We start from the raw sequence: 21,837 nt of genomic DNA, 5'->3' as shown, positions 1-21,837 counted from the left end.
AGGAACTTTAAAGGTTATCTGGACTGAGCATTATGGATTTTGTGTACCATTAAAATTTCGAAAATAATTAAAACAATGTTGCCAATTTTTTTTATCTTGCCAAGTCAAGTCTTTAAAAAATTAAAACAATCCAACCACCATCTCCTTTCACCATTGCTTCATAAAAGAAAGGAATTTTACATCAAAGAGTAGGGCACACCCTATCCTATAATAAAGGAGAATCCATTAGATTGAGTACACTTAGCTTCAGGACAAACCAAATAAAGTTATTTTCCTTCTGCCAATTTTGGTTCAGATTGAGGAAAACTCCATGTCAAAGCTCCCTGTTTTCTAAACAAGCTAAAGCCCCCACACCCAAATGACATGTTCCTGATTCAATGCTGGTGACAATGAATTCATGGCAGATTCAGAACTAGAACCCAGGACTCCTGCCTCCCATCCTCATATATTTCTCTTTAAAGCACAATTCCTCATGTGTCAACTCACAAAACAAATAAATAGCACAACGGGTCCAACCAACACCCCAGCTCACCCTCTACCTTCCCCCTCTCAATGACTTGAGGCTTTAGGTCTGATATGTGCATTTCTCATCCAAAATGTGTCTTAGTCCACTTCATTAGGTTGAGGGCAGGGGCAACAGGGAGTGACAAACAACGACAAAATAGAACACTTTCTCTCTTCTAAGTAGCTAGAATTCTTAATTCATGCCAGACCAAACAACAATTATCCATCCAATCTCAATATGTCTTTTTCCCACGAATCCTTATAAATAGCCTCCTCCTTACTCTCTTCATTTATGCCGCCAGAGCCCGGCCTTTTCTGTAGTGCCCACGGTGGAAAGGGAGAGGGGCTTTGGAAGCACATCCATGAGTTTTTATGGGCATTTTATCAGCTGTGTTGGTTAATTTTATGTGTCAACTTGACTGGGCTAACGGATGCCCAGAGAGCTATTAAAATATTATTTCTGGGTGTGTCTGGGAGGGTGTTTCTGGAAGACATTAGCATTTGAATTGATGAACTGAGTAGAGCAGATGACCCTCCCCAGTGTGAGGGGTGGTACTATCCAATCAGCCGAGGGCCCGAATAGAACTAAAAGGCAGAGGAAAAGCAAATTCCCTCTCTCTGCTTGAGCTGAGACATCCACCTTCTCCTGCTCTTGGCTATCTCATTGGTGCTTCTGATTCTCCAGATTTCAAACTCAGATCAGGATATACGCCATCAGTCAATTTTCAGGCCTTTGGAATCGGATTAAATTACACGACTGGCTTTCTTGGCCCTCCAGCTTACAGATACCAGGACATGGGACTTCTCAGCCTCCATAACCATGTGAGCTGATTGCTATAATGATTTGCCTCATATACATGTATATTGTTATACCATAACCTATTGGCCTGTTTCTCTGGAGAACCCTGACTAATATATCGGCTTCCACTGAATTTCAGAGTTAAGTAAACTTCAGTGGCCTTGGATATGAAGCAAAGAAGACCCCTACATCTCTATCAGACCCAAGCCCTCGCCTTCCTCTGCCCGCCTTGGTCCCCTTTCGCTCAGCAGTCATCTTTCTTCTGTGTGTCAGGCACTGTTCACTTCCCCCTGTGACTGCTCACCCATCTCTTCAAATAGGAGTCAGCCTCATTAAGCACCACCTGCCACATGGGCGCAATACTCCTTCTGGCAAAAATATGTCAGCCTCTGCCACTCAGACACCCAGACTCTGGTCTATGCCTGCTGGGCACTGTTGTTTCCAGCTAGCCCTGTGGCTCAGGACTGGAAAGCTCCCTGTAGTCCTTCCAGTATCATAAAAAAAGAATGCATTTGAGAGCACTCAGCATTGATAATAGCTTTAATAAATACAATCCATTCTATTTTCAATTAAGATTTTAGCTTTCACCCAGCAGGGCTTTAATAGAAGTCCTAAGTCTGGGAGTAGGTTATTGAGAATGTATATACCTTTTTTAATGAACTAAATAGCAGGACTTTTGCTGCCACTGTAGGTTTTTTTTTTTTTTAAGTCTTCCTGTGTCTCATCATTCTGATACACAGCTTAAGATGATTCTTTTTCCTTGAAACGCCATGTTACTCCCTACTCTCTGTTAATTACTATCTCAGTTTTTCATTCCCTTATAAAGCTTTTTAATACAACTAGTAATACAAGAGAGAAACTAAGTGGTAAATGGAAATTTTTTGTTCCTTGTAATAGGCTGTGGTCCAAAGCATGCAAACTCTCACCAGGCTACCAAGAAATAAGACACATATCCCAGGAAGATTCAACACAGGGAAAAGGGATGTGATCTCTCTCCGCCAATATTCTGTGTTTCCCTCAAAATGACCTCTTCAGCTTTTGGCAGCAGGCTCTGGACAACATCACGTCTCTATAAATCAGCTCGTCGTGCATATAGGATTTGGTTATTTGTCTCCCAGAACAGCAGGATGTTGGTTGATTTAGATTTGACGTTTGGACATAAATGAGGAGGCCAGCCCTAGGGACTGTCTACCTCCTTGTGGGAGAACAAAGGGACTATCTTGCCTACTCCACTAAGGTGTTAGCTTTCTGGCTTGTAGAAGGCATTTTTGAGGCATCTCCCATTAAAGAGATGAGATGAGGAGATGGCCCTCAGAGCCATGCAGTGGTAGAGCTTGAAGATGCCACGGGGGTTATCAACAAAGGCACTGAGTTAAATGAACACATCAACACAGCGGTGAATCCAATACAGCAGATATGTACACATAAATGCAGTAAATTCTCATCTGGCCAACTTTGTGGCATGCCACATGGTTAGTGGCCTTTACTCAAAATTTCATTCATTCATCTATTTACTCATTCAACAAACAGTTATTGAGCACTTACTGGGTATCAGGTATGAGTACTAAGAACCAGGGGAGCAATGGTGAACTAGGTATCTCCTTATGTATCTTCCAGTCCAAGGTTTACAGCTTAGTCAATAAACAAAATTACAACCGCTGCCCATCAAAAAAAAAAAACCCAAAAACAAATTGTTGCGGAAAGAAGGGAGTGGTTTGAACGTATTGATATTCTGGACAATTGAGAATTACAATATACACCATAAATGGATTCTCAATTTACAAATAAACAGACTTACCCATCAGTAGTCTACCTACACCTGAGTAAACCAAAATAACAGTTCTGTTCATTCAGAAAGAAATGTTTACTGAGGATCAGCTATATGCTAGTCACTGAATTAAAAGCTGGGTTGCAGAAATGACTGACCAAATTCCTATCCTTAATGAGCTCACAATCTAAGTAAGAAGATGAAAAAAAATTAACAAAGAGCTTCAGTATAGATGACAAAGGCTTTAATGAAGGATGGAAAAAATTCCTTAAGAATGAGAGTGAGGAAAGTAATAAGGGCTGGAAGGAGGGCAGCACTTCAGACTTCGAGCTGAGTCTTGAAGAATGATGAGTAAGGTGATGCCAGGCAGGCAAGGGGTTGGGGAGTTCATTTCAGATGGAGGAACGGCACGTACATTCCCAAATGAAAACAGTGCCTTCGGGGTGAGCTGAGAGTGCATCTGGGCAGCAGCCAAAGATAAGCCTAGAAAGGGAAACAGAAGCTGCGTCTTGAAGGGCTCTGTGTGCCCTGACAACACCGTGGCACTGGCACTTTATCCTGCCGGCAACGGGAAACCTCTGCTGTGTTTTGAGCATGACTGGATTAAATAATTAGCTTTGCCTGTTGAAGCATTACTTGGGCTGAAGTAATATGCACTTCACACATTTCTGAAGGTGTAGCTGAAGGTGTAAAGACGAGGAAGGGAGAACGGTCCAGGTGAGCAATGGTGATGCAGTGGTGGGAGGAGTATAACCATCATTTGTTCTTTCCAGTTTTACTCCAAATCAAAGGGAGTGTCACTGAAATTAAAGAAAGATTTCTAAAAAGAGGTCATGCATCACAACTCTGTCTAGACTCTTCATTAAAGCAAAACAAAACAAAAACAAACCAAAAAAGCAACCTAGCATCATATTCCAAGAGGACTAAAACTGCTAATGCCTTTTGATCTAGTAATTCCATGAAGAGATTCCCAAGAGAACAATCTAGATGAGAGAAAAATAACTTTGTTCAAAGATGTTTTTAACTATACGTCTCAAATAACCAACAAATGAAAATAATCCAAACATCTAAAAATAAGGGACAGTTTAAGCCAAATGCCATCTATCAACAACGACTAAATACTACATGAACATTAAAGGAACGACAGCCATAACTATCCCCACACACTATGGGAATGTGTAGGGGGGAGGGGGAGTAGACTTCGAGACAATATATATACAATGACTACAACCATAAGTGCCTACTATGTGTCAGGTCCAATGCTAGGTTCTGGGAACACAAAAATAAGCCAGACAAGGTCCCTGTCCTTCGAGACCTCACAGTCCACCAGGAAAGCCAGACTCAAAACAGTTACAACGCCAGGAGTTCTAGACAAAGCTAGGTATCATAAAAGCCCGAGAGAGGACTTGCCCAACTCAGAGCCAACACACAAACATGGACATTAAAATCAGTGGCAGAATTCAGTTACAAATCAGGATGATCCCAAACATGCACCTGCTGATTTTGTTAGGTTATCCTGGACATGAAAACAGAAATGTGAAACTTACGATGAACAGCACTCAAATCTCCAAGACCCTGGTTTGAGAAACTAACATTTAAAAGTACGAGGGTGGCAGTGGAAGGGAAAGATGACAAAGATTTGCCCACCAGGATTTAGCTCCCTATTAGGACTGAGAGCGTCAGAGATGATGTCAAAAGATTGAAGTCTCAGCATCTGGGAGAATGGCAGTGCAGCTCCCTGAAATAAGAAACCCAAGAAGATCAGGTTTTAGAGTAAAAAATAAGTTCCACTTGTTGACATACTGAGTTTAAGAAGCATTTGGGAGAAGAAAGGTAGAGCTATTCAGGACTCTGCTGGAAATTTATCTCTGAACATTTGGAGCCATAGGACACAGACAGACTCAGCACCCAAGTCATCTTCTGGAGATAGCTGAAGCTAGATGTGAATATGGAACAACAGGTAAGAACACACCTAACTAATACTATTAATATAAAAGATATACCCCTTTTAGTCTTTCAAATATTTAACCATTTACTTACTTTCAAAGTGGTATCTGTATCAAATTAATAAAATAACAATAAACGGAATAAATAATTAAGGATAAAAATAAATTATAATGAACTATGGAATAAAAAAGGATCAGGCTACACACAGAGTAGACATATCAATCTCATTATTTTTCCATGGGGAAAAAAAACCTTCACTTTTATAATGAATACACTTTGGCGATATGATTTGATTAATAAAATTAACATGAAAGCTAGCTTATTCTGCAGTGATATATTCATGACCATCCTCCTAACAAGCCTGTGAACTTCTGAGATAAGGACTGTGGGACTATGTCTTACGTAAGTTTCTAACAAGGCATCTGGAGAAAAGCAAATGCTTAATATTTGTGGAAGGAATTTTGCAAACAGGGGAATACTCTGTATGGCTCTCCGACGTGAGGAAGTTGCAAAGCACTATAAGAGAACATTTGTGTGTATGTACATACCACTGAGTTCCACTGTCAAAAACGATCTGGGCTGCCAATGTGGAGGTGGGTGCTTTCACTCATTTGAAATCTACAATTACTCATATGTAAATTAGAAGCAATGCAGAAAATGTGAGAAATTCAGAATCAATTTATCTTTTTAGTACTACTGAGATTCTTTTTGTGTTTGTCATCTGCATGTGCCAACACCGCAATTATGTTAGTTCCCAGAAATAATTCAAAAGGACGTTTTCAATGATGAGCTTTGAGTAGCAAAACTGGAGAGGATACTCTCACTCTGCTGTACGCTCATGGTGCGTCGAATCTCATGCTCTTCCTTTCACACTCAGTGCACAGAAGAAAGTGAAAACAACACTGTAAATCTCAGGGCTGCAGAGGGAGAGCTGAAGGAGGAGAAACACGATTTGGGTTCTTACACTGGGTGGGATATCAAATCACCATTTCTCCTCCTATTTCCACTTGCTGAAACAGACATTCCCAGGAAGATAAAGTGAGGATAATTCTTGTTCTCCCCGACCCTCTATCTTTTGATTCCCTTATGTCTGAGGAGAAAAATGGCATGAACATTTAGGGGGAAAGACCAAGCTAGAATTAAGAGGGAAATTCTGGTTTTCTTAAATCAGTCAACTGAGGCATATGAACAAAATGAAGCTTCTTAAACACATCATAATTGCCTATGGAACCTGTTAAAAATGTAGACTTCTTGGCCCTCTCAGAGAAATTCTGATTCAGGAATTCTGGGGTGAGAGTGGGAATCTGTATTTGCCCAAAGCCCTTCCCTCCCCCATCTACTCCCACAGATGATTCTAATAACCAGCCAGGTTTGGGAACCATGAACAAGAGGCTGCACTCTGATTTAGCAAATAATCATAACAGTTCTCATACGGACATCATTTCAGGGTTTACAAAAACCACACTCACATAAACTATTTTATTCCCATTTCACAGATGTGAAAAACAGGGCTCAGACGAGTCCAAGGTTACAGCCTGTATGTGTAAGAATTTAGTTCAGATGCCACGGTGTAATGCTGTATCTCCACTGTGCACTATTACTCAAGCACTGGATTTCTAAGCACTGGTGAACTCTAACCTGATCTTGGGTCTCATTTCAGAGTATCCATGCACCTGTGGTATGCCTGGACAATTTGTGCACCTGCCCATGGATCAAAAAGACCATCTGCACATCTGCATTCTAAGTAGCCACTTTTCACTCTATAAATACTAAAAAAAAATCTATTAAATGGAGCTTTAATAAATTTGTAGAATACACAGCTTGTAACATTCTAACTTCCTTTTACAACTTGTAATGAGAAATTATGTGAAGATAAAACAAATGCACCCATTTCTGCAAAGAAAGCAATGTCTACAGCCTCACTACTGACTTCCGCAACATTCCACTGAATGCCAACTGCTTTATTTCTATTTCAACACATATACTAATTCTAAGTTTCTAGATAGTAAAACTTACTAGGATTTCAAAGCATGAGAATAAGATCCCTCACAATTATAAAAGGGTGCCAAGAATATCAAATAAAGGTAGGTGGGGGTGCGTGTGATGGATGAATGTGTATGTGGTGGGTGCGTGGGTATGTGTGAAAATTATGGTCCACAGGCCAAATCTAGTCATGTGGGTTTTGTTTTGTTTTGTTTAATGATCCACAAGAATGGTTTTAACATTTTTAAATGATTGAAAAAAATCATTATATTTTATGACATGTGAAAATTACATGAAATTCAGATTTTAGTGACTATAAAGTTTTATTGGGACACAGCAATACTTATCCATTTCATGTCATTTTCTGTATTGTCTCTGGCTGCTTTCACATTAAAATGGCAGAGTTAAGTGGCGGTGACAAAAGTCCGTATGACCCACAAAGCCTAGAATGTTTACTCTCTGGCCCTTCAAAGAAAAAGTCTGTTAATCCCTGCTCTAGGGGAGGTGTTGGATTACTTTCTGAAAAGTGACTCTTATCTAGCCTTCATTTGCTGAATGTGCAATAAAATGCTGAACGTAGAACCATCTCAGATATATTTTCTTTGATATTGACCTAAAAAGCATACCACAGTCTACTTACCTCTGCCTGAGTGTCCCAATACTGAACGGAGACTATTCCTGTGGTTTCCTAATCCAGAAGTCGGGGCAGGGAAGGGCTGTGGCACATTCAATTCCATTATTAGAATGACAGATGCATACAGACAGGCAGCCAAGCACACTAATCCAGCAGGGCCCTCTGCAAGGGCTGTGTGTGAGCCTTCCTTTTATTGAGGAAGGAGAGCTTTACCCTGTCAACAAATATCTCAAGCACTGTTGCCATTTTTCCCAGCATTAATATTCAAAAATTAGAAACGCAGTGCACAAAGCATCATTTAAAGTAGAATGGCAGGAGCTGCTGTCCTCCCTTCCACTGAGGCAGGAGGCTGGCCGATCAGAGTCCAGCCAGTTCTGGTCCATTATCAGCAGACTAGTTTCTGCCATCTCTGAAGGCAACACAAATTATGTATACAGTGTTTGCTATTGTTGCACCAGTCAGCTAATTCAATTGTCAGAACATTTCAAACCCCGTAATTTAGACTAGATAAAGTGCAGAGCCTCGTTCCTTTGTGATGCCTGTTTGACTATTCAATGTAACAGCTTGCTTAGGGGTAGGGATAAGAAAATATTCTCCATTAGAAGATTACTGTAAATACCCCAGAAAGCCAAATAATATGCATAATAGTTCAGAAGAAAAGTAACCAAAGTGGTTTATTATTCACATCACAAGTACACATTTTAATTTGTGGCTTTATTACACACATTGATTGTTGTTTCAATTTTTTTTGTGTTTGACTTTGGGTTTTTGTGTGGCTGGTTGTGTATATTGGCTCAATTCTTCAAGTATTTTACTTGCATTTCAAACAACATACCTAATCCAGCCCTCTTTCCCAGAGTTTTTTTTCCTAAACCCACTGTGAACAACACTTTTCAGTTTCATAACACATCTAGTTCCTAGTTGCCAAGGTAATAAAGAAGGTGCCATTCGTTATACAGAATGTGAGCTTATTTCCCAGTTGAAAATTTGAATATGCTTTAATGAGCCATTACACTAGTGTGACTCCCAGCTCTGCTAGTTGCTAGCTGGATGTGCGTGGCTATGACACTTCATGTCTTTGAGCCCCAGTTTCCACCTGTTAAGTGGGGTTAATATCACTACTTTAAATGATTTTTGACTCAGGAAAGTTACTAACAATCACTGAATTACACACTCAACATTGGTCAGTCTCATAATATGTAAATCAATCCTTCATAAAATTGTTAAAAAGTTAATGTTTTAAAAATGTGATTAAGGGAGGAAGCCATCCGTGACTAAAGCAAGAAGGGAGACATGCTCCTGAGAAGGAGAGACCAGGGAAGGCTGGAGTAATCAGAGTAACCAAGCTAAAGAGAGGCCTTCAAGAGTTTTTCCAGGGGTCGTGTCCTATTTAAACCTCTCTTCCTAGATTCCCCTGACACCACAACTCCTCTCCTCTGCCCCTCAGAGTTAATCATGCTCTTTTCTAGACTGTATTTTGGATATGCTTTTGTAAATACAATCATCACTCTGTCTGGCAATTATTTCTTTAAAAGTCTGCTCCTCAAAAAATTGTGAATTCCTGGAGTTGGAAGTCCTCGTCCCTAATTCAACCCAAAACGGCTCAAGGAAGTTAGATGGATGAAAGAATGAATAACTAATGCTTACTGCAAAAAGTTAAAAAAAAAAAAATGATGTCTCTAAAGAGTCAATGAAATATACGCATATATGCAAAGAACTCAGCACAATGCTTTGTCCATAATAAGCATTAAGTAAATGGTAGTTCTTTTTATTATTATTAACAAAACATGCCAAAAGCCATGCTATAGAAAGAAATCTATTTTGAAGCTACACTAGCATACAAAATAAAGACATCCAAATGCATAGAAGATCTAGTTTTAGATGACCCTCTGTCCTATTTCCAAGGCTTAAGGCCCCAGATATTGGTCAGACTTCAAAAGACCTCACAGAGCGATCTACAATTTGTGATCAGAAGCCTCCAAGGCCACATTAGCAGCAATCCCACTCTCACTAAACCTTGTACTTGCGGGCTGAAGCCATATTGAGTAGCAGTTGTTGGGCTGTCTGAGGATTCATTCTTTAAGATACTGGTCTGAATGAGAAGAGACAAAAGGCAACAGAGAGCAAGGGAGAGCAGAAGCAAGAGATGGTGTTCCCAATCGTCTCCTCTTCCTCTCCCTGAAGGTAAACCAGTGCCAGCATCTCAGGAACTGCTGGACTATTGATTTAGCTAGAACCAGATGAGATTCCTGCAGTCATTCAACAGACATTTACTGAGCCCCTACTATGGGCCTGCCATTGTTCTAGGCACTAGATACATCAACGAATAAAACATTTAAACTCAAGAACAGTGAGGTGGGGGTGATTCTACTATATGACATCAGGACTTAGTATAAATGAGTAGTAACTGAGATCTGAATAAAGAGCCCACAGACTTATCCATATATGGAAACTTGATATATGCCAAAAGTCACACTGCACATTGGTGGGGAAAGGATGGGTATTTCGCAAGTGTTGATGGAATAACCAATTGTCTACATGGGGGAAAAGCTGGCTCCCTACCACATTCAATATATTAAATTTAATTCCCAGTGGATTAATGGTCTAATATTAAAGGCAAACTTAAACGCTCAGTAGAAAACATAAATAACTTTAGTCTGCAGACATAGGATTCCTTATGAAACAAAAAGCACAAACCACAAAGGAATGAATTGTTGACCTCAAATACATTAAAATTCATCAAAATATTCCATTAAAAAAAGACACAAACTGGGAAAATATATTTGCAACTCAGTAAGACAAAGACAATATAAGAGAGAAATGAGCAAAAGGTATGAACTGATATTTCACAGAAGAGGAAACTTGAAGGGCCAATGAATACATAAAAATATGTTCAACCACACTTGTAGTCAGGGAACCACACATTAAAACCACGATGAGATAATATTTCACCCCTGTCTGATTTGCAAAAAGAAAAAAAAAAACAAAAAAGCTAAAGTCTGACAGTACCAAGTGTTTGGTAAAAATACAGGCCATTATAAACTGCTGATAAATCCCTCTGGAGAGGAGAATGGCAACATCTGGTGGAACGGACAGTATGTTCATGCTGCAGCCCCATCACCCCACCCCCAAATGCCCCGGCACCCACAAAAAGTGACACACAAAATGATAGCAGTACTGCTCTGAAACAACCTAAATATATGGCAAAAAGAGAAAGGATAACTTAATTACATAGCATTCTATTTCATGAATATACTTAGCTTTAAAAATGCATGATCAGCTACTGGTATCAAATGGATGAATCTCACATATATAACAAAAAAGCAAACTACAGAAGAAGACATAATACAGTCACAGACACATACAGATGTGTATATTACATGTTGTGAGATATATATATATATATAGTTTAAAGACATGCAAAATAACAGTATATCTTGCTTAAGGATATATGCACATGGAATCAATGTATTAAAGGGCACAGACATGTTAAATTCAGGATAGAAGCTATCTCTGGTTGAAGGAAAGTACTGGGAGAGCTCCATCTCCATTGGTTTATTTAGTTTTGAGGGGGTTAATCTTTTACTGAGGTATAACTTCCATACAGTGGCGTAGCTCTTAAGTGTACAGTTCAGTGAGTTTGACTGACATAGACACCACGTAAACCACACCACTATCAAGAAGCAGAAAATTTCCATCACCCCAAAAATTTCCTCATGCCCTTTCCTAGCCTATCCTTACCAGCAACAACTGTTTTGATTCCTATCACCATCGTTCATGTTCTAGAACCCCACATAAATAGAATAACACAGCAGGTACTCTTTGGTGTCAGCCTTGAGATTCATTCATGTTCATGCATGTATAGTAGCCTGCTCCTTTTTATGGCTGAGTAGTATTCTACTTTATAAATACACTACAGTTTATCTTAGTAAATTTTTACTCATAATCTGTGGTGGATATATAAATGTCAATGTATTAATCTTTACATATTTTTATATATTAAAAATTTCCTTTTTAAAAAAGCATAGGTCATAGACTGCTAGAGACCCTCTAGGACATACACCTAAGGGTAAAATGGCTGGGCTGTAGGTTTTTATCGCCACCTCTAATAGACACCGCAGATCCCAGTTGCTAACCACAGACCTACCGAATCAGCAGCTCAGGAGGAGTTGCCCAGGAAACTGCACATGTAACAACCTCCCCAAGTGATTCTCTGTACAACAGATTTTGTGAACCACTGTTCACCAACATTTTCTGTATGGTGTTCTATAACTCCAATGGCTTCAATTACTACTACCTATATGCCAATAACTCATAAGTTTATATCTTTAAATAAAATGTTCTTCTAAGCTACACAACTCAATAATCAACTAAAGCTTTCTCTATTCTAATGGCTCATAGGTACCTGAAACTCAAAGTGCACAAAACAGAAGCAACTTTCCCAAGTCTCACTCCTTGGTTTTTCTACCAGAGTTATGTCTCAGTTCATGGCAGCATCATACACACAGTTTCACCAATTCAGAAACCTGGGAGTCTGCCATCCTCAACTCCTGTCCCCCCTTATCTTCTGCATCCCATCAGTCATGAAGTCCTACTGATTCTACTCCTAAAATGCCTCTCTTTTTTCTTTTTTTTTTTAAACTGAAGTATAGTTATATTTACAATATTGTGTTAGTTTCAGGTGTACAGCCAAATGATTTTGTTATATATTTCTTTTTTTCAGTTCTTTTCCATTGTAGGTTATTATGAGATACTGAATATAGTTCCCCTTGCTATATGGTAAATCCTTGTTGTTTACCTATTTTATGTATCGTAGTATATATTTGTTAATCCTGTACTCCTAATTTATCCCTCCCCCACTCCCCTTTGGTAACCATAAGTTTGTTTTCTATGTCTGTGACTCTCTTTCTGTTTTGTAAATAATTTATTTGTATAATTTTTTAGATTCCACATATAAGTGATATCACAGGATACTGTCTTTCTCTGACTTACTTCACTGAGTACGATAATCTCTAGGTCCATCTATGTTGCTGCAAATGGCATTATTTCACTCTTTTTTACCACATCTTCTTTATCCAGACATCTGTTGATAGATACTTAGGTTGCTTCCACATCTTGGCTATTGTATATAGTGCCACTGTGAACATTAGGGTGCATGAATCTTTTCGAAGTAGAGTTTTCGTCTTCCCTGGATTTATGCCCAGGAACGGGATTGCTGTATCATATAATAACTCTGTTTTTAGTTTTTTAAGAAACCTCCATACTGTTCTTTATACCAATTTACATTCCCACCAACAGTGTAGGAGGGTTCCCTTTTCTCCACATCCTCTCCAGCATTTATTATCTATAGACTTTCTGATGATGGCCCTTCTGACAGTCTCTCCATTCCCTGTACCATCTCCCTGGTCTGGGTCATCTGGATCAATGACCAAACTGTAGTAGCCTCCTAACCAGGCTTCCTACCCCTGGTCTTGCCCTTCCAGTCCATTCTCCACCTTCCAGACAAAGGAATCTTCTGAATCAAATGTCTGATTTTCAAAAATCTGCTTAGAACCTCTCACCCCAACTAGGTAAGGAACTCTTACTACAACTCCCACCACCTTCTTCCTCCACAACAGCACACCACAATTCACACAGCTGCTTAACTACCTTCCCAGGCAGATTCCAAACTCTCTGAGGAGATGGGGCCATGCAGAGCTCACTCACTCACCACGGAGTCCTAACACACAGCAGGAGGTTCATTTGAAAGATGTTTGATGAGTGTTACCACAGTACATTTAGTCTATATACAAACAAAGCTTACGAAACCACCTCTGTTGTTTCCTTCAACTTGAAGATATGCACGATTCTAAATTCAGAAAGCTATGTATTATCCTCAGTGTTTATGTTTTATTCTCCTGCTGCTTTGGCAAACGTTGTCTGCAACCAGAAAGGCAGTCCATAAGAAGGAGCAAGAGGAGGCAGGACTCAGAACTAGCCAGCTTGATTTTCAAACCTTTTTTAAAAAGCCCCATATATTTTTCAAAGGTCACACCTCAGTAACAAGAGAGGCACAATTCCTGAAATCTTGTTAGGATTACCATGATTGAAGTGGAAAGGCTTTTGACAAAAGGTTTGAAAGTTTACAATTTTTGTGCTAGGATTTTCAGTCTAAGGCTCAGCTGGGTATACTCAGCGGCTGCCAAGGACGGAGGCTGCATCTGAGTTCACCGGTAGTCTACCTAGAGAAGGATCTCTCAATTTTAAATCCTTGATCTTCCATCCCATTCTCTCTTTTTCTCTTTAGCATAAACATTAAGAACACAGACTCTGGTGCCAGAATGCCTGGTTTAAAATCCCTGCTCCATCATTTATTAGCTGCGCTATGCTGGGCAGATTCCTTAGCCGTTCAGTGTTGAGCTTCCTCACTTGAACATGGGAATAAACCGGCACTTATTTCAGAGGTTTGTTGTGAAGGTTAAAATGAGCTAATTACAAGTAAGGCACTTAGAGTAAGGGCTCAGTAAACGTCGGACATATCCAAGGGCACAGGAATAGATTTGGAGGAGAAGGGATGTGAAACAGAGGAGGCAGAAATAAAAGAAATCTGCTATGTAGTAATAAGTGAGTGGGAAAACTCTTTAATGCAGGTTGACCAATCCAAGTCACACAGCTAGAAATAGCTGCTTTGGATTCGAATCCAGGCAGTATCTCTCCAGAGACCGAGACCTGAGCCACTGAGAAATAATGTCTTCTACCTTCACATCTGCCCCCTGGGAAATGGAATTTCTACGTTGTACAGAAGAAAGTGAAGCAAAAAGATGTGAGAGAAGATAGGGAAGATAGAACAAACAAAATAAGGCCAGACTCCATCTGATTTCTGAATTTAAAAGTGGTAGAGTCCCTTATCACCCCTTCACAAATGGAACAGAGTTCACTGTTTCTGTGGACACTTTATTTATTTTGAATCCAGCAAGCCAGGGTGAAATCAAAGTTACCATGAAAGACTGCAACAGAATGACAGATCCTTCTTGACCTCGTAAGACTAAAGATGAAATGGAAATGAGAGAGATGAAATGAGAGGTGGACAGGAGAGCAGTGGACGGGAGCACCAGGGACACAGAAACCAGACCGCTGTCTGGAACGGCAAGACGAGCTGAGGTGCTCTAGAGCCAAGGAACTCACATTCCTGTTAGGCCCATAGCATCAGGAAAAAAACTCTGAGTATCATTTTTTCCATCTGTAAAATGGGAACAAGAACATCTGCCTCTCCATGGATAAGTCACTTTGCTACAGTGTTAGGAAGAAACAGGAAGCCAGCACTCACACACTAGTGGAGGTGTGAAGTGCGGGCAATTTGGTTATACCGCTCTTTTTCCTTCTCAATTTAACAAATTTATACAGCACTTACACTGTGCCAGACACTATACTAGTCACTTCACAATTATTACCTTAATTCAATTTTTGTGGTAGATTGTTTGTAAAAATGGCAGCAATGATTCCTCTCATTGTATCCTTGTCCTTGGAGAGTCCCCTCCCACAGGCACTCTGAGCTGGGCAGGATGCCTGCTTTGGTCAGCGGGACAACAGCAAATGTGACACGAGCAGAGATCTGAAAAATGCTTGTGCTTTAGGGTTTGTCATCTCTTGTTGCTTTTTTGAACTCTGAGACAACCATGTGAAGAAACCTGCACTCACCAAGTAGAGCCCGAGATATCACATGCCATCCCAAACGAGGTCCCCACAGCCCAACTCACTTGTCAACTGCCAGACACGTAGGTGAGGCCATCCTAGATCCTCCAGCTACCAGCTACCCCACCAGGACCACAGAAGCATGAGAGAACCCAGCAGGGCTGAGTTGTGCTGCCTCAGACAAGAAGAACCACCCAGCCAACCTACCGACTCATAAGCCAAGTCAAACAGGTACTGACTTAAGTCACTAAGTTTTGGGGTGATTTGTTACATAACACAAACTAACTGATACAATTCTCATAGTAATGCTAATTGGTAGGTACTATTTTTACTATTTTAAAAGTCAGGCAACAGAGGTAAAAATAGGTTAAGTGACTTGCACAGCGTGTAAACAGCAGAGTCAGGATTCAACCCAGGCAATCCGGCTCCAAGTCTGTGCTATATTTATGTATCTAGATCTGTCTGTCTATCTATCACTCTCCTATACTAACTATACTGCTTCACCTAACAAAAGTAAAGATGTTCACATCAGTTGACCTAGAAATTTATCATACAGATAATACTCACATATAAAATCACGTGTGTATAAGATTATTCACTCCGGCACTGCTGATAGTAGCAAAAGACTAGAAACACCAATTCTGGTACATCCGTATAAAGGTATTCCATATGCAGCCATCAAAAGAACCAGAAAGATCTACAAATACTGATCTTGTGTACAGGGAGAAAAAGGAAAGTGCACTCATGTGCTACCACTTACATTTACATTTGTGTGTTAAAAAGTGGGGCGGGGGGAGGGGTGGAGAGTGTGACTACATATCTTCCTTGTATCTGCACTGATGATTTCTGGAAGGACACAAGAAGTGGGTTTAACATCAGTTATTTCCAGGGGAAGGGAACCAGCCAGCTGGGCAACAGGACAGGAAAAACAATGTTCACTGTAAACTTTTTCTTATCTTTTAAATTTTATATTGTGTAAATGTATCACCTATTAATTGTAACTTAAAAGATTGTTATGAACATAAAAGGAAATAGTAGATGCCTGGCACAAAGAAAGCAATCAATAAATAGTGTCTACCATTGTAATTATTTTTCCACAACTGACTCCTCTTTCTAATGCAAATAATTTTTTAAAGTAAGCAATCCTTTGAAACCCTTGGCTCTGCATTGGAAAGAACTCATTTTGGATGCAAAAATAGAGAACAAAATGTTAATTAGCTACCTGAAAAGGTGAAAGAAGAATCCAGCAAGTGGCTTCTTTGATGGTCACATGAGGTTCAAAGCACCAGGCAGAGTGGTAATACACTTATTGGCCTCTCCTCAAAGAAACCCAGTTACTGGGCATCTTCTGTGCTCCCACTTTGAACATTCCCCATGCACCTTCCCCTTTATTCAGGAACACCAATGAAAATAGTCATTACTTTCGATTCTAGTAGGATGTCTTCCCTCCCTGTGTTTTTACTGATCTGTAGCAGTTGAAAGGTTGCCACAGGCATCTTCCCAACAGCTAAATTATCCCTCCAGAACCAGAAGAGGTCTGAGGCAGGAGCAGGCAGCTTGTAGGCAGCAGAGCATAGTGGCAAGAGCCAGGGCTCTGGGGTCAGGCAAACACAGGTACAAGCCCAGCTCTAACACTTAGCTGGGTGGCCCAGAGCAACATACTCAACCTTTCTGAACTTGTTATCACATCTGTAGAATGGTGAGAACAGTTACTATTTCACAAGACTCTTGTTAATACCTGCACCACAGTAAACGTCCGCTGAATGTTAGGTATTCGCATTATCATCGGGCCTTCCAACAAAGGCCCAACCACCTTCTTCTCCCCATCTCTCTCAGATACACACACTCACACACAAACGATCAGCAACCTTAGGTGTACATTAGAGAATTCCCACCTCTTCCCTCCTCTCACAGCAGCAAGTTCAGTTGACTCTACCCGCCAGATATGTCCTGTCTCTCCACCTCTCTCCAGCACTCCTGCACTCAAAGGTGGTCTCCCTTTCCCACTACCATCCCCATTCCATAATCCAAACTACATAAAACAGCCAAACCGATCTTCAGACAGGTAACCAGATCACACCATTCTAGTCCACTCGTTAAAATTCCCTAAACAGCATCCCTCTGTATTTAGGTTTAAATCCAAATTTCCTACCATGGCCAATAAGGTCCTATAGGACTTGGTCCCTGCCTATCTCACCTCATTTCATTCCACTCCCCCCACTCCCACCCTGTACAAACCCTACTCTGCTTCAGGTCTGATGTCTCCTGTTTCTCACACACGCCAAGCCAGTTTCTGCCTCAGAGACTGCATTTGCTGTTCCTCAGTCTGGAGCACTGTTTCCCCGAACTTTCCCATTGCTGACTTTTTTTCATCGTGTAATTCCCAGTTCAAATGTCAACTCCTTAAAAACATCTTCCCTGTCCACACAAACTAAAACAGCTTCCCTCCCTGATTCACTCCCCATTCTACAACAGAAAAGAACAAACCTGACTCCATATTGGATCTATACCTTTAGCCCTAACCTTTGTGTTCTGCTGCCTGTGCTTAGTCATACTGGCTCTGCACCTTTTATAAAAGAATTTGCCTATAGCCTGAAGTACACAGGACAGCCCATTCTCAAGGCTCTGACCTTTAAAGGTAAAACACTTTTCCATTCATATACAGATAAAAAGTTGCAGAAGAGAGGATAACATTTGTCTTGTTGGAGGTTTATGGAAACACTGTGACCAGACCTATGTGGACAGCGACAGGAGCAAGAACTAAGGATTCTGGCACCAAAAAGTTTGCACCAACCAGCCACACCTCCTCTCCTTTTAGTATAAAAGAAACCTGAATTCAGGTAAGATGGTTGTTCAGAATGCTAGCCCACCATCTTCTCGGTCTGCTGGCTTTCCAAATAAAGTTGCTATTCCTGGCCCCAACAACTCATCTCTTGATTTATTGGCCTGTTTTGCAGTGAGTAGTACCAGTTTAGACTCTAACAATTCCATCACCCTGCTTCATTTTCTTCAGAGCACTCATCACTATGTAAAAGTATCTGAATATTTGTTTCCTTCTTTATTGTCTAATTTCTCAACTAGAATATAGCCTCCAAGAGAACAGGCTCTTGGCTGTCATCTCCCCTCTTTACTAGCTTAGAACAGTGCTTGCACATAGTAGGTGCTTAATACCTTTGCCTTATAGTGGTGATGGTGGATATTTAAGATCCAAATTTCTGAGCTCCCATCCTAGAGGTTCTGATATGATAAGACTGAAGGTAGAGCCCAGAAATCTGCATGTCTAGTGAGTGTCCATCTCTTTCACTCTAAAGCAGATGGTATGCAAATCTCATTTTAGAATACTGTGCCTTCCACCTCCAATTCTTCATTCTCTCTCTAACACATCTTTCTTAGGCCTATAGTTCCCATCCCAGCTGCTTTCTTTAAGAACCCCGATGGCACTCAAGGTAAAAGGAGGTTGCTGTCCTGAATTTGCCGTTTAAACAAGTAACCCCACCAGTTTCCATTTCTGCTGTTCCATCAATGCCAGAAATGCCAAACTAGTTCGCCAGCCTGGCTGGAATCCTGTTCTCCCCAGAAACACCTGAGCAGGTTTGGACTAACTCCAAAGGTAAGCCAGGTAAATTTCCATGTCAGCTCATTAATAGACTTTCCAGAGGCAGCTGGGGCCAATTCATACTTGCTCTATATACAGTCACTCCAAATACCACTCACCCCAGCCCTCCTCCCACCCCCCACCGCTCCCCACAGAACAGAATACTTAATTCTGGCACCACCCGCAAAATGACAAGCCAGAGTTCCCTTTCAAGCAACAAAGCAGCTGAGGGGAAGACATCTTTGAAAGGGGCCACTCCGATGACCAAAGTAGTGGGCACACACATACCTTAGTAACAAGGCAACCCCAAATTCCAACCCAGAGAAATTCACAGGCTCTGGTGAGAAAGAGTCTTACTCTGTTTTTCTCATTTCCTCTCTCAGCCTTGTCTCTTTAGAAAACACCCAACACCCTTTCTTCAGCACCTTAACTGTCACAAGGGCCGGCCTTAGGAGCTCTGGGGAAATGTCATGGGTATCTGCTTGGATCTCCTTTAAGTTTCCTCCACTCCTCCTTTTACCCTAAAAGTGCCGAGATCCTGTATTTGATTAAAGTAACCTCCGTCCCAAATGTTAAAATCCAAGTGGTATACTGGGACCAGTACCTCAGAAAATCACCAGCACTTTGGTGTCAATCAGCTCGCCCAGACAGGTAAGGTCATACTGCAGAGAACCTGTGCGCTGGCTCTCTGGAGCTGAGAAGCATCACCAATCTCCAGCTGTTCCTTGACGTGGAATAAAACCTGCAGTTCAGCCGAAAGATTGGAGTTTTTCTACCAAGAGCTCTGGCTGGAGGAGGAAGAGTGTGCGCAGGGTACTCACACCTGCCGTTTGGGAAGCAGCGGCAGCGGAGGGCGCCCCAGCCCTAGCGCACGTGTTGGGAGCCGGCCTTCTAGACTCCGCGCGGGTTCAGGTCCTTGGCAGCGCCTGGCTCGATCGCACCGAGGGAATGACTCCAGTTTCCACTCCCCCGTGCCTTCCAAAAGCCGAAAGCCAGAGCATTTCTGGAGGCGAGGGGTGAGGACCACCTCCCGGGAACAGACACACAGGCGCCCCGCATTGTCACCCACCCGAATCCGGCTGGGGCCCGCCCCTCCCGGGGGTGTGCGCGGAGGGTGGGGGGGAACCCGACCGGTGCCCGCCGGCAAAGTTTGCGAAGCTCCGAGGAAGGAGCGAGGCGCCGAGCTCAGAACGCGGCGGCGAGCCGAGCGGGCGTGAGGGGAGCCGCGGAAGAGGCTCCCTCAAAACCGGAGGAGCGGGGTGCAGGGAATAGCCCACCTCTGCCCTGGGGAGGCGCGGGCAGAGAGCCTCGACGTGTCTGCGCCGCCGCAGGTGCCCGATAAACCCGGTGCCCTCAGGCAAGGAGAGACCCCCGCCCCTCCGTGTCCTTCGACCCATCGTCCCAGGGGCGCCCTCTGCCCCCGCCCAGGCTAAGGCCGCGGCCCTGCGAGACCCGCCGTGTCCCCAGCCCTTCCCGCCGGGCTTCCTCACGAGGCCCTCCCGTCGTCGCCGGCGGCCCCGAGCTCGGCGGGAGGGACGCGCTCTCACGCTCGCCGGCCCCTTCGCGCCACCGGGGCGACAGCGCACTCACCCTCCTCATGGTGCCGGGACCGTCCGGGCTAGGTTCGGCGGCGCCGGCGCGAGGCTGCAGGACGGGTGCGACGCGCGGTCCGCCAGGGAGTGCCGCGCTGTCCTCCCCCCCCTGCCCCCGCACATGCGTGCGCCGCGCGGCTGGCGAGCGGGCTGGCGGGCAGCGGCCTCCGCTGGGGCGGGGCGGGGCCGGGCTGGGGCGCGCGGACCTCCAGGTGCCGGGGTCGGCCCCCAGCGTGCGGGGATTGGGGCCCTCGTCCCCCGTGGCGGCATCCCCACCTTCCCGGGCCGCTTAGCCCCTCTCCTCCTCCTCAAGGTCCTGCCCCACCCGGAGAGGAGCCACCCCGTCACTGGGCCCGAGAAGGTTGGAGTTGAACGTGGGGGCCCGACCCTGCAGGGAATCCAGTTTGAGTAGCAAGAGGGGATTGGTGAGAACTGAGGTGGGAACTCTCCCCACTTTGAAAGCACTTCTATTCTCCCCATTGGATGGGAGGATGGCCCGCTAGTGTCCCATCCTACTCTAGTTTCTGCACTTGTCTTTTGGAAGTCCTGAACATTTGTAAATCTTTTAGGGGGAGAGGTGGGGTTGAGAAGTAAGGGTGAGAAACAGCAGATCAATCAGGGGCTGAAGGAAAGAACCTCATAGAACCGAAATGGTCTAGTTATATCCAGAGTAAGGAGCTCAGCAGGGGGAGGGGTCTGTATCCCCATTACTGAGGAACCCACAGGTCTTCCTCACAAAACCCAGCCTGTGAAGCTTCCTCTTCACAAAGGCCTCCCAACCCCCACCCCCACTTCTCCAAACAGCAGGGAAAGCAATCCTCAAATGCTAATGCTGCTGGGAAAAGGATGAGGGAGTCAGGATACAGTTCTTCTGATCATGAAAACACTACATCCTGAGCCAAGGAACGCAGGCTCCTCAAGAACAAAAGTAGGATGGAACAATGTGTGAGGGTCCTCGGGACTAAACCTGGCCTTTCTCTATTCGGCTTCTACTGCTGAACAAAGTATATTAAATAGCACAGAATTCAAGGTAGTCCAAATTCAGTGTAGAAAGAAATACCCCTTGTTTACCAAAAGATCCTTTGAAAAACATAAAAGGACCATTGTGTTTTCAAACCAGTCTGACAGGTAAGCAGGCAGACAGCAGTGGGAACGCAAAGGCTTTTGCTGGGTAAACACTTGTGAGAATGTTTCAGCTTTTACATTGCCTGGCTGCCAATTACTCTGGCAGATCACTGCTTACCACTGTCAAAGAAATACTGTTATAATCTTCTAACATTGATAGAGTGTCAGAAGTACTATAGAGACCAAATGCTAAAAAAGTACTTTTATGATCAAATGAAT

General features: G+C 42.7%; 1 protein-coding gene across 2 annotated transcripts in view; it reads right to left on the bottom strand.

The window, feature by feature from the left end:
* TMCC3 (transmembrane and coiled-coil domain family 3) overlaps nucleotides 1-20,619 on the bottom strand; it is a 235,178-nt gene extending 214,559 nt beyond the window's left edge. Inside the window, exon 1 of one of the 2 annotated variants that reach the window (XM_074375283.1) lies at nucleotides 20,492-20,619. In XM_074375283.1, the coding sequence (XP_074231384.1) occupies nucleotides 20,492-20,500 (9 nt within the window). In that variant the 5' untranslated portion in view covers nucleotides 20,501-20,619. Of the gene's footprint in view, nucleotides 1-19,505; nucleotides 19,642-20,491 lie in introns of those variants that run through there. The other variant, XM_045522415.2, reaches the window with a different exon arrangement.
* Nucleotides 20,620-21,837: the final 1,218 nt, after the last annotated feature.

This window comes from Camelus bactrianus, chromosome 12, assembly GCF_048773025.1.
Source record: "Camelus bactrianus isolate YW-2024 breed Bactrian camel chromosome 12, ASM4877302v1, whole genome shotgun sequence".
Classification (NCBI taxonomy): domain Eukaryota; kingdom Metazoa; phylum Chordata; class Mammalia; order Artiodactyla; family Camelidae; genus Camelus; species Camelus bactrianus.
This window is presented reverse-complemented; position numbering and strand designations above follow the sequence as displayed.